The following is a 14,225-nucleotide window of genomic DNA, read 5'->3' as shown; positions in this document are numbered from 1 at the left end:
CATTTTCCTAGTGTTAACTGGACTGGTGAAGACCTAACTCGCGCCGTACACTCACAATCCCAGCCACAACTTCGTGCCTCCATGCGCAGCATCGGCGCACCTCTACCCCCTCCGCGGCGCCCCTTTACCGGCCAAATAGTACGCTCGCGCAGCACTGACATAGTCCCGTACAATCCAGAAGAACCCAGAGCTCCACCTAGACCTTTTACCAGACAAAAGCCTGTCCCAGAAGCAGAACAAGAGCCCAATACGCCCCAAGAAGAAGAGTCCACAGATTCGTCTCTTATGGAGGAAGATGGAGTTCCAAAACCCCGCAAGCGTCGTATCAACCTGCCCTTCGGTAAGAAATCCAAGACGCCCGCGTGACCTTGGCTAGGTTTGTATCCTGTTAGATTTTGCCCAGTTTTATTGCCAAACACGGTTCATAATTGTTAAGAAGTCTTAAGGGTTTCGTGTAGGCGAGGCTTTATTTGAATCTATGATTTTGTAGTTGCCTTAGGAAGCATTAGAACGGACGACTGTGACTGAGTCGGATGATCTGGGGAACTACGGAGCTTTATAGAACTGATTCAGTATTAATTCGAACTCGTGAATGTCTTAAGGTACACTTTACAGTCTCAGTTCTACTTTGATTAGTTCCAACTGAGACTTCCAAATACTTGGTCGGGATTTTAACAATGTACTTTTAGTGCAATTTTAATTTGTTGTTTTGATTTTTAAAGAACATTTTTAGATATTTTTGCAAGTTTCTTTTTTATTCCTAAGCACTTCTTAGTTTTATTTGTATTCCATTTGAAACCTTTTGTGTGGACTCGTTGTCGTTAGTTGGAATGTTTGCCCCATTTTGTATATTTATTATAGCAATACTATGTTAAAACAATTTAAGCTAAGCCCTGTAGATGTGACACATCTAATATATTATGTACATATAAAAAAAACATTATAGGAAATAAATATGAAATAAAATAAAAATCTCATAAAAGGATGATGTTATTTAAAATCTGTAATTTGTGTTATTCAATTGGATGCTGCCTCCATGAACCGCCAAGTCGTCCTATAGATGTTTCACATCAATTATTATTAATCGCATATGTTAAACGCATAACAAGCTCTTAAGCTACTCGAAAATGAAGTTGATAACTAGGGGAGGTTTCCGAAACACGACTTAGCGGTTACTGACTGCCGTACATCAATAATATAGATTTTGACATTCGGAAGTAAGACTTAGCGTCTTGTTCCAAATATCACCTAGAAACGCAATTATATCGAATCACTTCGAATTGACTTTTTACGTAACTGTTTTCAATAATTATCTGTTACGGGCCTAGCTTGTTTCCTTATTATATTATATTATAATAGATTTAATATAAGTAAATTAATTTAGTAGCAATAAATACGTTGAGGACAAAGCGTTCCTCAATAGAAATCCATAGTGAGATCTTATGTTATTGCAAACGTTGTAAATAAGGTTGTGTTTAGGGCTGCTGTCTAATCCATAATTACCGTTAGCGCTGTACAAAACCGCTTTTAGAATACGCCAAGGTCAACCTAAGGACGGCAACCCTCGCGTTATAGTTTGTATTTCATGGCGATTAAGGGCTGTGACATTCAAACTTTTATAGGGAATATGCATTAATTAAAGATGAAATTATATTTATAAAAAATGTATTTATAATATCCAATTTTATTACTGCCGCTTTCAAAATGAAATGCATTTTGCGTGGGATGTAATGTACAAGTCTAACAGAGGAGTCAAGAGATTAACGACTAGATAATCGTTAATCTATCCATAGAGAACATCCAAAAATTTGAGAACTTTGATACAAAATGGCTGCGTCATGAATATATGCAATATATTAATTATGCATATTCCCTATATCATTTCAATAGTATCGCATCATTCCCTTGTTTTATTAGTTTGATAGCGATATTGCCCGGTAGCTGAGTAGATTAATTTTAAGTATTTTGGTGCTAAATGGACTCGTAGACTGAAAACCGAATGGCTTGAGTTACTATTCCTGGAACTAAGGTTAAGCTTCAGAATCGAGCGCTTAGTATGATTCCCGTATGAGAAAAACTTATTTGATTTTGAGATACAGAAGTCCTAGTTCGCGCTTATTGTCTTCTCTGGAACTTACCCTTATTAAATTTGTATGCGTCTATTTTGTGTATTTTGAAAAATTTTATTCTATTGACAACTGAATTTTATTGTTATACGTTAATCAGAATTATTGGTGTTTGTGGTTTTTATCCGTTAATAATTCATAAAATTTACATGACACAAATGACATTGTACTTAACTTTAAATTCTAAGCCAAACCTCGTTTTCAGTTGCCGCAAATTGTCACAAAATGCAGAGTTGCCATGTGTTAATTTTAACCTAGCTGAATATTTGCAATAGTTTTATCGAGATCTGAAAAAGACAATCGTGATAAGTTGTTACTTCTTTTAAAAAGATAATAAATTGGTACTGAAAATGTTTGGTCTTTGTTTTATTTCCATTATATGATTCGGTAAATATGTATTTTTTATTACAAAGTGAAGTACCGACTACCGTCTCGCCTAGCTTAGCACACCAAACTTCTTAGAGGATAATTTAGTTAGATTAATGTCAAAGCCTAGTATTCTGATGCTAGCTAAGATTTTAAGGAGAGTGTGTTCGAAGAGATGTAGCGACAAAGGTGTGTTTAAAGTGAAAAATGCGCAAACTTGTGTTCTTAGGGTTAAAGTTGACCTTCAGTCATTGGACCCTATTTCATGCAGCATATTGGATTTCATGTAGCAGAGTTTCGACTTAAAATATAATTTTGTTCCAATACTGATTGACAACTGCCCGAGAAATACCTTCATGTCCAGTGTAAAAAATATCTTCAGTGGTATCGTCCGCATAGCAATGAATATATAAGTTGCACTATATTTTATTTTATTTATTGAGAATGATTTACAGCTTATTACTAACGTACTTACTAAATATAATTTTCTTTTTACGCCATCAAATAATATAGTTAAGTACTAATAATATTAACTGGATTGGTAACAATAAAATGATTAAATTAAACTATATAAATATATATCAAAGAAAGTAATAAACTAAGTAAAAAATAGTTAAGTAACACTTAACAGTTTAGTATAACTTATACTCTTATGAAAACTGATGATTCACTATTTATTCCACTGAGGATCTCAGATGTCATAGCTCTCCTTGCCGACACTGCACTTGAGGCGAATCGGTCAATATCACAAGTTAAACTTTTAAACCTACTGGCCGCCCTAACCATAAAGCTGTTCCCTCTGTAACTGGTTTTAACTTTAGGTGTATACAATAGGTGCATATTTTTTAGTGTCCCATTATACACACGGAGACAGATATAATTGATATATAGTAGAAACAGAGTCGGGGATAGGACAAAGCCTTGTGGGACCCAGCGTGACGACGATCGTTGCCGAAGGTGCCTTCTCTTCATCATTCAAAGTTGAGACCGACGCAATGAGACAGCTCAGAAGATCAACCTCCTTCGTGATGTGCCAGCGAGACATCCTCCCTGTGCAGAGGTGGATTGGAGAGCAGACAGAAATTCTTTCGGACAGCTTTGGCAATAAACCAAAAAGTTCGAGTCCGCCAAGGGAGGCGGGCCAATTTCTCGCCTAATCTGGCAATGTACTATTGGAGGACTTGGAGGCTGAGTGCTTTTTTTAGTTACCCCAATTTGTACTCTGGGTAGGTGGGAAAGATCAGCAGGATCTAAAATACTGCTGAAATTAAAATCCAAAATGATGTCCCTTTGTAAACAACGGTTTTCCCAAATCATACATCAACTAGGTTCTGTGTGGCTATTTTATATATATGTCAGAGGGATATGTCGTCTCTCCATCAAGTGCAAGCACAAAAGATACGAATTACCGTACAGTATTTAATTTAGATTGATTCCTTTTAACATTACAATTAACACTTTTAGCTTCAGTTATAAGGAGTATCGGGTTCAAGGTCGTTTTCTTTTTAATCGGTCTACTCAGCACAAATCACATAGACACAACTCGGTCCAACATCTCATCTCCACAAAACTCGATCACAGCGGCGCCCTTATAGGGTGGCGAACAAGGCCTCGCTTTTGTAGATTTTAAATTAAAAACTTTTGAAATTGATCCTTAATTAGTTAATTAATATTATTTTTATTTACCAAAAATAATATTAATTAACTAATTCATTCACTCAAAACATAATTTAAAAATTAATCGTGTAGTATTTGAATATCGCGCCTCGAAACACTTGGAGATCGTTTTTTTAACGCAAAGCACTCGGAAGTCGGGGCGTTCTTATAGTATTTAAAGTATTGAGTGAGCTGGAAAAGTGTGAATTATAGTATTTGAAGTCAATACTCAACTTTGTGATACTTAAAATTTTATTTCTGGCGAAACAAAACAAGATTTATATTTAAATGATCTCGCGTGATCGTGATGCCGGTAGAAAATTTGATTCAGGTTCAAAAAGGAAACAAACAAAAGTAAGCAGTTAAAAGAAAATCTACGTAGATCCATAGCTGCTGGAATGGAAAATCTGAATCCTCAAAATGACCCCGGTTTGTGGCCCATGACAATTACTGATGTAGATCGCATTGAGATTGTATTGAATGGTCCAATCCGGGTTAAAGTGGATTTATTTCCCGTAAATAATGGACGATTGGCGATTCAGTGTATATCATTATAATAATATAGTTAACGGTGAAAAGCTTGACAGGCGCTGGATGATTTATTCACAAACAAAGGATGCCATTTACTGCTTTCCGTGTCATTCAACACTTGGGTGATTACCTAGTCTCACGAATCAAGTCGACAGCACAAAGATTGTATGTTGAAATGGATTAATTTAAGAATGGTTTAAAAAACTGTTCCACTGTGAACTTCTTGGCCCAGTCACAAATTGAACAAGAAAGGCAACGTTGGAGATATTTTAGAGCGATTGCTTGCAGTTGTAAAATTTTAAGCATCTCACAATTTGGCATTCAGGGGTGAAGTTAACTTCATGCCCATTACTACACGTAAGAGTGCGCACGTAATCTCGCGCATTCGCTTTAGTTGTGAAGAATTCGACGCTTCGACTCTGCGCTATTATAAATTGAACCTATGGGAAATTAAAGACAGTTCTGTTAAAAGTAAATTTATTTAAAAATGTTGTGTACAAATATTCTATCAGCTGACAGTTGTACGCAGCATGCATACATAGCTTTCGTAACAAGTGACGGTTTACCTAAATCGGGGCACACATTGATCGCATTTACACTATACAGTCTTACAGACAGTTAAATTTAAACGCTGTTAACAAAACACAGCACGTTATCACATTTCAACCCCAATCATCTTCAATATTTGTGTAAAAATAATAATGGCTACATTGGTTGGTGCTAACTCAATGGGCAGGATAATTGCAAAGCACCTTGAATTTATAGAACAGCATTCAATGAGAGGCGGATATACTGATGATACTGCTAATATAATATATACAATATGCATAGGAATGTTGGAGCAAGTGACGCGCAGTACATAAAACCTTTAAAATAAATGATTTTTAGTCATGCATACTCTTAACACTATGCTCTCATACAACTCACGTTTGGGGACTACAATCGGGCAGTGGTAATAGAATTAAGAAATGATAATAATAATTGTTATAAATCGTATGCATCATATTTGTACATATAGTACCTACAATTTTAAAGTTGCGACAGATCTAGTGAATTAATTACCAATATTTACATTGCACACACAGAATGCTGCATGTACCGACGATAGCCGCTAAGTTATCTTTGGGTTTTAGAACAGACCTACGTCGTAAACAAAAATTTGAATAGGGAATAATTTCCTAACTAAACCTTAGTTATAAAGTTGAAATTGTTGGCTCAAATTGTCTTACACGAGACTGAAAAATTCAAACGTAGACATTTTCATTGTTCTCGAAGCAAACAGATATTAAATATTGTCTAAGCGTGGCTTAGCGTTTTAGATTAAACCGAGAACATATATTTTAATACTACTGCTGTTTACACTCGGCGGGATTTTCAGCGGCAATGGGCTTATTCTTCTTATTGCGACGGCGTTGAGTTGGATGTTCTTCGTCACTTTCCTCAGACGAACTCTCGTCATCATCTTCTTCTTCCTCCTTAAATTTACCAATTTATATCCACATTACGCACTTGATTACGTCTAGGGCATAGGATAGTAAAAGTAACTACCAAATATTTAAAAAGTTTTTGAACCAAGTGAAAAGAGCAACAGTGCTTTCTTATCAGATAATAAAAATCGGTCAGTAAACACGTAGAATGAAAAAAATTATCAGAATTAACTTTAAAAAATGAAAATGTTCTAAATTTCTATGGTTGTTAGTATTGTTATGTACCAGTCTTAATAAAAGTTGACCTAATACTATTGCAAAAGACATCATTTGATTTATTTGGTATCGTTCCTAACATTAAAAAATCAACCATCCGTTTGCCATCTGAGCATGCAAAATAAGGTAAAAAAATAAAACACACTTTAAAAAGCTTACAAATTTAATGTTCATGCCAGAACATAAGCAATTACTGATAAAACTAGCTGCTCATTACGCTAACTCCATACATAAATAAAATATAACTACATATTGTCAATATCTCAAGAAATCACAATCATGTGATGAATAAAATTGGCACAGGAGATTCGATAAGACACATTGGAATGACGGTATAGCGAACATAAATAGCCTTAGAGAATAATAATATCACAAAAATTTCAAATTACACAAGCGATACGTAAAACTCGTAAAATTCATTACAATTATGTATAAAATAAATAAAAACGACAAATATAAACTAGAAATGCAATATAGGTTTCGTAACTTAGTAACATGCATTAAGGCACCTCGGGTTCTAGAGCCGTGTGTAAACATATCTAAAACATATTTATCTCTGATAAACCATGCATAGATTTCTATCTAGCGAAGACACTACGAATTTAACGCTCGGAAAATGCAGGAAATTGCAACCGCGACGCGAGTTTTTGGTACAAAGTTCGACGAGTAACCGGAAAGGCTTAGACTACGCTCAAAGTCACTTTGAGCTAAGTCTGGGCTAAAAACGCTAGATCTTGCATCAATCCTCCGTCTCAGAAACCTCCTCGGTACCGGAGTCTTCTTCGGAATAAGAATCCTCCTGAAACCAAATATACCATTGGTTTTGAACCGGCGACCTAACGGACTACGAAGCGTTCGTCAGTTATTGCGACCGGCAGATTTTAGTTTGTTAGTAAACGGAAAGAACAGCTACTGCGCCAATTTTTTTTAGATTAAATCTGGGCTGCGAACTTTACCGTGTTTTTAATTAATTACAACATTTCTATAAAGCGTGCCAATATTATTTGTGCTTCAATGTAGCCTTAGATTGAGTAATACTGATCTAGAAGAGGCAGCATAAGAACTACTATTTCATGTTTCAGCTAAATATTAGTTTTTTTTTAAACATAAATATAGGCGAGTATCAAACTTTTAATACACTGAGCGACCACAATTTCTACTAAATTAGGTCAAAGTATACTTGGTCCCATTGTCTCAATAGAAAAATTCACCTAAATAGATTTGCAAGCGTTGCAGTATTAGCAAGTATATTATGTATGTATTTAAAGGGTATATTCTTAAATCTAGTGTTTGGACAACGCTCATATAACTCAATGTGCATGCTATGCTTATAACCAAGCAAAGCAGTGAGGCGGAAGAGTCCTCATTACTACTCTTATTACGCCTACGCTACAAGCAACTAACATGCAAGCTAAATGGCTAACAGATGGCTGTTCTCATTTGCAAGTACATTAAAAAAAAAGCAATATCATGTAGTGTGTTCAAAAAGAAAAGTTTGGCAGACAAGACTATTACAACTTGATATTATTTCAGTTTTTAATATTATTTCTATATTTTGATGTATTCTTCAATAATTTTATTATACATATAAAATGCATATTAGGAGAAATAGTAGTATTTGTAGTATATCTAAATTCTAAGCCATGAATCAAATCTACTGAGAAGATTTGTAGAAAGTTTGTCTATAAGAACATAATATTTATTCAAAAATCCTGAGATGTAATTATTAGAGGCAGACCAAAAGTAGACAATAAGTAAACGTAACAGTGAAGGAAGTAGGCAGGGACTCTTAAGTGGACTGGCTATGCCCATTATTAATGTCAAACTTCAGACAGATAAATTGCAAGCCCTAAAAGTGTATGTTATGTCTGTTTTGTATGTCAGTGGCTTACCTCTTCCTCGTAGTCCTCGTCATCTTCGTCGAGTCCTTCTCCGGTATAGAGGAGTACTGCGCGTGAAACAACTCGCTCGCGGATGTAATGGCCCACCTCAAAGTCGAGCGCTAGTAGCATCTGCGACAATATATTTTTTTCTATTATATATGCAATTGTAGTTTTTTTTTTAGATATTATTGCTGATTAATCTACAGTATCTTACATAAAAGATTCTACAGTCTGGCATTTGGAGAAATTTTAAGGAAAGTACAAAAACTCTAATAATTAATTAATATAATTACTATTTATATTAAAACTTTAAAACAAGCAGTTCTTTCAGGAAATTAATTTTTTTAAGACAAAATAGGTGCCATAATAATATTACCTGTGTGTCAGAGGCAATAGTGGAGTTAAGGTCATCGGGCACAGCTGGTGGACAGAAGAAGTTAAAGAATGAGTCAGCCTGGACCAACTTGGTGACCGTTCTGACTGAGCCACGGGACTTGTGCTTCTGTTTCTTCTTTATGGTCTTCACCGTTACATTCTTGCCTTTTTTCCATACAATATCACAGCCCTATAACATTTATTACATTATAAATAATTTATTTGCCTTATTTTCAAGTAGTGATATATATCAAGATATAGTGAACAATTTGTCAGGAATCAATCGTAAAATCGTACAAATTCCATTATTTTTAATTTGTTAAAAACATTTATTTTAAATCTTTGCATATATGTATAGACGAATTCATTTAACCATAATTTGATATATTTTAATACTTGTAACAACAATGTATACATTCCTTAGTCTAAAATTCTAAAGGTTGAAATCAATATTTTAATTATAGATAATTCACCTATTTCATTTCTAATCAAGTTTGATTTAAATAAAACCTAAATGAGTGTTATTGCAAGACTAGTTTTCTTTCAGTTAAATTGTGATGAAACGAGACAAAGACTTTACTTAAAACAGGGTAATACTATTTTTTTAATAAGAATTAAGTTATTTAATATATTAATTAATTTCAAGGTCTGAGAAAATAATTACCTTGCAAGCGTAAATTTCAGGGCCTTCAAACTCCAACGGGCTCTCATCATCTGGTTTGAACTTCATGGAGTATTGTTTAGTCAACACCGCATTCTCAAAGAAGTCATTGGGGGCAAAGTGGAACTCTAATGTAAAGCCAAGTGGGTCATCATTCATTTGAACTGTAAAAATTGGGTGGGTTAATTAATATCTCTTATAAGTCCAAGAATTGATTGCTGGATTTTCCATATACAGGGTGACCCAAAAGTCGACTTCAAGTCGAAATTTTCTCATAGGTAATGCCACACCAGTTATCAGAAAAATAAAAAAAAATAAAAAATAAGTCATGTATTTTTGAAGTTATGGATATTTTTTTGTTATTCCAGAAAATGCACACCATGTGACAGTTTTTTCATTCCTGTTGTTACAAATATTTACTTTTTGCCAATTTTTTTTCCAGACCAGACAGATCACAGTACCGTTTCAAAGTTAACATGTGGACTGGAAATTTGAACGGAAAAGTCATAGGGCCTTTTGAGTTACCAGAAGTTTTAAATGCTGAAATTTATTTAGATTTCTTACAAAATCATTTGCCCAATTTGCTGGAGGACGTGCCGCTTACTATTTTACGAGATATGTGGTTCCAGCAAGATGGTTGTCCAGCGCATTACAGCCGCTTAGTTCGAAACCACCTTAACGAGGAGTATCCAGACAGATGGATAGGGCGGGGTGGTACAATCTCGTGGCCCGCCCGCTCACCCGATTTAAATCCTCTTGATTTTTTTTAAAGGAAAAAGTCTATTCCAAGTCGATTCAAAATGTAGAAGAGCTTAGACAGAGAATAGCGGAAGCAGTAGAATTTGTGAATAGTGGACGATTCGCCCGCTTCATTTCACGATCTTTTTTAAGGAGATGTCGAGCCTGTATTGCAGCTGAAGGACGGCAATTTGAACATCTTTTATAAAAAAAAGTAATAAATCTTATCATAAAAAAGAAACTGTCTATTTTACTTATTTGCGTCCGTATGTCATAAGCGTCACTATCTGTCTCGCTCACATTTTATGGAATGTCTCTCTCCATCTTATTTAAACCACGCTGTGGTTATTAGGAACGCTTTGGGTACACTAGAATCATTTTTTGTAATTCCAGAGAAATTTTTAAAAACAGACTTTGATTAACAAAAAATTTTTTTATGGCCGATCTAAGAAATAATGAAGTGTTATACCACGTTAGAATCCTTATTAAATGCGCGAACTTTTAAAGCTGCTTGCCAAACTGGAGTAGTACATTTTTTTGCAGGACGATCTGTTGAACTAGTGCGAAAAATTAATTTTGAAAACTTGGTACGGTATAAAATGACATTTTCCTACAAGTTGGAGTGTTCGGCACAGGGTTTAGGATCATAGGTTATATTAAGCACTATTCGGGATGACGTAAGAGAAAAAAATTGGCAAAAAGTAAATATTTGTAACAACAGGAATGAAAAAACTGTCACATGGTGTACATTTTCTGGAATAAAAGGAAAATTTCCATAACTTCAAAAATACATGACTTAATTTTTTATTTTAATTTTTCTGATAACTGGTGTGGCATTACCTATAAGAAAATTTCGACTTGACGTCGACTTTTGGGACACCCTGTATAACTTATTTCCAAAAAAGAATTTTCATCAAATAAAGTCTAGCTATATTGTATATGGTCTTACCCTTTATATCTTGCAATGACTTGAGGATTGGTTCATCTTGATCTTGCACCATTTCACTCAACTTTGAGACATTTTTGAAAATTGTCAACCAGAAATCAGGGATGCCTTTGACGTTGGGGTCCATTGGAGGCCTAAGACATATTAAAGTTAGGAAAAGCCCAGAAAAATAAAATATTTTTTATTTTAAGAGCAGCCTCAGTTGGTGATGCATGTTAAACAAATCAATCATGATTTTCAGATAATGGTGTAGGATGTCATCATAAAAAATATAATGTATATTACTTAATCATATTTGTTTATTAGTTCAGTGTTTTAAAGTGCTCCCTATATTAACAATATAATTGTATAACTATATTAAGAATGGCTACCCCGTCTTAATTATATGTTAACTAATACATACTCAGCATTTTTGTTCTCTTCATTCTTATCCTTGTCCTCAATGGCTGCATTCTGCACAGCTTTAGCCAATTCCTCTTCTTTAGTATCATCATGCCAGGGGGTGTTGCACTCCTCATCAGTGGGTTCATGAACTCCCACCACAACTTGTGCCCTCTAGAAAATATAATGCATGTCAATAGATTGCTCAATTAACTAGATAATCAAATAAGTTGTTTTGTTAACTTCAGTTGGTGATGCATGTTGAGATCCTCACGGCACTCAGATCTTGGTGATAATAAGTCATCATGTCAAATTATGTTATATACTAGGTTAATAGCTTTCCAAGGAAATTAATTTACCTTATCAAATAAAGGCTGGTACATCTTGGCATACTTGCACTCAAGCTCGTGAACTTCAGAGTAGAACTTGGCTTCAATATCCATAAATTCTTTTTGCAGCAAGCGTAACGCCTTGATACGCCGACGGACAGCGGGCGGTAACGCAGCCAGAGTTTCAGTGTGCACGCTACAGAATATTTATTTTTTATTTCAAAAGCTTCAACATTGACAAAAGATCCTCAAAAATGTTATTACCAAGTAAGAACCTATTCATACAAAAAATTTGATGTATCATATAATTTAAAATATCTACAACATAAAAAAAGTGAAATTATCTATAGATTTTGTGAAGTTAGTTAGTCTTGAAAGTACTGTCATAAAACAATTTTAGAGAAAACCTAAACACATAAATTAAAGCTATTTAGAGCATGGCCCCATTAAATAGCAGCTGTTGAACTTTTATAGCTATGTACATTTAACAGTTTTCTAACGAAATATACAGGTAATTCCATCAATTTGTTGGCATATTTTGCATTGGGGCATCAAATTGGATGGCAAGTACATGTTTTTTATCCAGCAGTCTTAACCAGTTGTGGCAAGGTTTATTATACAAACAAAATTATATATATATATATATTACTTCATTATACATATTTATCAAATAATTTAATACAACACTCAGTTACAAAAATAGAATATGGCCATGTCAAATTATTTTACTTCAAAGTTTGTTAAAAATTAAGTTACTATGGTTATAAAATGTACTATATGGAAGAGAAAACAAATGTTTTCTGTACTAAATTTGTAAAAATACCTTAATAAACAAGGAAGTGATTTCAGTCTATAGAATTATATTAACAAAGATCTCAATCTGTTTCAAGGTAAATAGAGCATAAAATGAGTCACTGCTGAAGATCATTGAACTGCTATAAGAAAATTCTCCAACTCGTAACTAATTATAAAAACAACACAATTTATCAGACATTTCTTAATAGAATGTCTGATCTAAATATAACATTTATAAAATAAATTGTGACGTATGATTAAACTTAATAAAAGTAAAATGAGTTTTAGAAAATTATTACTAGTCGATTTTATTGGTTATAATTTTGAACGCCATGCTTAAGCAAATAGTCACATGGAGCATTTCACTTTGAAACACTAGTAGAGGTATTTGTGGTTAACAATTACGAACCGTCGAAATGCCTTAATAGTAGCCTAATTTAAAATAAAATTCGATCGTAAAATTCGTGACTCGAAACTACTTTTCGAGTCACATCATTTTTATATAAATTACGAATAATGTGTTATAAATAGGGCTAGCGGCGTGGTGACTTCTATGACACAAAATTAGAAAAACATACCTTCTCGAGAGATAGTGAATTATGTCTTCACTTCGAACAATTCCATCTTCCTGTCCTGATTCGCTTTCTGAGGTAGACGTCCGTCCACTTCTAGTTTTTTTACTCTGTTTTACAGAACCCATTCTCTATCTAAAACAGAATACACATTTGACTTCCCGCCACGTTGGTTACCGGCTTTGTTGCATGTAGAAAATATAACCAAAGGATTACTATAATTTAAAATATTGTAAATTCTCTACTCAAAAATAATTAAATTTATAGAAATGTTAAACTTTCCGTACAAAAACGTAATGCGCAGTTACGATATTGGCTTGCCGAGACAGACCACATGGTCACCGTGATTAACAGAAGATAGCGCATTTACAGAGAGTTAGCTTTAAAACCTTAAACAATCTCAATATTCATTTCTTTTAAACACTAGTTATTCAAAGTAGTACAGTAAAACAACATTTAATAAGCACAAACTATAAACCTTACCTTTTCGCCGACAAGAGTTGTATGAAAAAGAAAGATGGCGACGTGATTGTCGATCGCCCGAGTTGAAATGAATTTTGAATGGAATTGGAAAATGAACAAAGATATCTAGACTAATAAATAAGTCTAGCAACATTATTTTTTAGTATCCGGAATTTTGTCTATGATTATTTTGCACAGATAACTTTTAAATTCTGATTTTGATACAGGGACAATATGATTAATTCAGAGACGAATTAATTGAAACAATGGTAAAATATTAAACCAAGTGTGCTCAACTAATACTGGCATTACTTTCTAACATAAATCAAAATATAATTTGTTCATATAGGTCCTTAGCACAATTTATTATGAACACTAATGAACGTCATATGTAATAGTTTTTTTTATTACTAATTTAATATCAAAGTCAATAAATAATATATTATACTACTGGTTATTAAACTCTACACACTTGTTTTAGAAGGACTAGAAGAAAAATCAAAAACTTTTCGTCTCTTTTTGAAATTGCCAAAATTTTTGTTTTATAAAGTGATTTTGTAAGGAGCCGTTATCATCATGCTCCTTTTTCTAGTATTATAAAGTGAAGTATTTAATGGTATTAAAATTATTAAAAAAAAAACCAAATGTTCAACCTCTATTATCGTGGTGTCTACGCGTGTTAATCTACAAGCGTGGTGAAA

At 33.8% G+C, this 14,225-nt stretch overlaps 2 protein-coding genes across 5 annotated transcripts in view; one reads left to right on the top strand and one right to left on the bottom strand.

The window, feature by feature from the left end:
* Positions 1 to 2,481, top strand: part of LOC123711572 (stromal interaction molecule homolog) — a 36,756-nt gene extending 34,275 nt beyond the window's left edge. For all 3 annotated transcript variants that reach the window (XM_045664168.1, XM_045664166.1, XM_045664165.1), the window contains exon 14: positions 12 to 2,481. In XM_045664168.1, the coding sequence (XP_045520124.1) occupies positions 12 to 366 (355 nt within the window). In that variant the 3' untranslated portion in view covers positions 367 to 2,481. The remainder of the gene's footprint in view (positions 1 to 11) is intronic.
* A 2,661-nt stretch (positions 2,482 to 5,142) lies between these two features.
* LOC123711688 (nucleosome assembly protein 1-like 1) lies at positions 5,143 to 13,640 on the bottom strand. 2 transcript variants are annotated; one of them, XM_045664389.1, is made up of 9 exons: positions 13,546 to 13,640; positions 13,069 to 13,197; positions 11,726 to 11,891; positions 11,389 to 11,540; positions 10,989 to 11,119; positions 9,305 to 9,465; positions 8,642 to 8,830; positions 8,275 to 8,394; positions 5,143 to 6,154 (listed from the first exon to the last, which is right to left on the bottom strand). In XM_045664389.1, the coding sequence occupies exons 2-9, from the start codon at positions 13,188 to 13,190 to the stop codon at positions 6,026 to 6,028; spliced, it is 1,170 nt and encodes a 389-aa protein (XP_045520345.1). In that variant the 5' UTR covers positions 13,191 to 13,197; positions 13,546 to 13,640; the 3' UTR covers positions 5,143 to 6,025. The 2 variants fall into 2 exon arrangements, with proteins under 2 accessions (XP_045520345.1, XP_045520346.1); XM_045664390.1 differs by lacking the exon at positions 5,143 to 6,154 and adding an exon at positions 6,528 to 7,181.
* Between the last annotated feature and the right edge of the window lie 585 nt (positions 13,641 to 14,225).

The sequence above is a fragment of the Pieris brassicae genome, chromosome 7, assembly GCF_905147105.1.
Source record: "Pieris brassicae chromosome 7, ilPieBrab1.1, whole genome shotgun sequence".
In the NCBI taxonomy this organism is placed as follows: Eukaryota; Metazoa; Arthropoda; class Insecta; order Lepidoptera; family Pieridae; genus Pieris; species Pieris brassicae.
The sequence above is the reverse complement of the archived record's forward strand: the minus strand, read 5'-3'. Positions and strand labels throughout refer to the sequence as shown.

Coding starts and splice junctions, on each gene's coding strand:
- LOC123711688 (XM_045664389.1), bottom strand. CDS start 13,190: ATGGGTTCTGTAAAACAGAGTAAAAAAACTAGAAGTGGACGGACGTCT. Junction 11,120..11,388: donor GAAGAGAACAAAAATGCTGA/GTATGTATTAGT, acceptor AATATGTCTTAG/GCCTCCAATGGACCCCAACG. Junction 8,831..9,304: donor CTGAAATTTACGCTTGCAAG/GTAATTATTTTC, acceptor TAAATGTTATAG/GGCTGTGATATTGTATGGAA.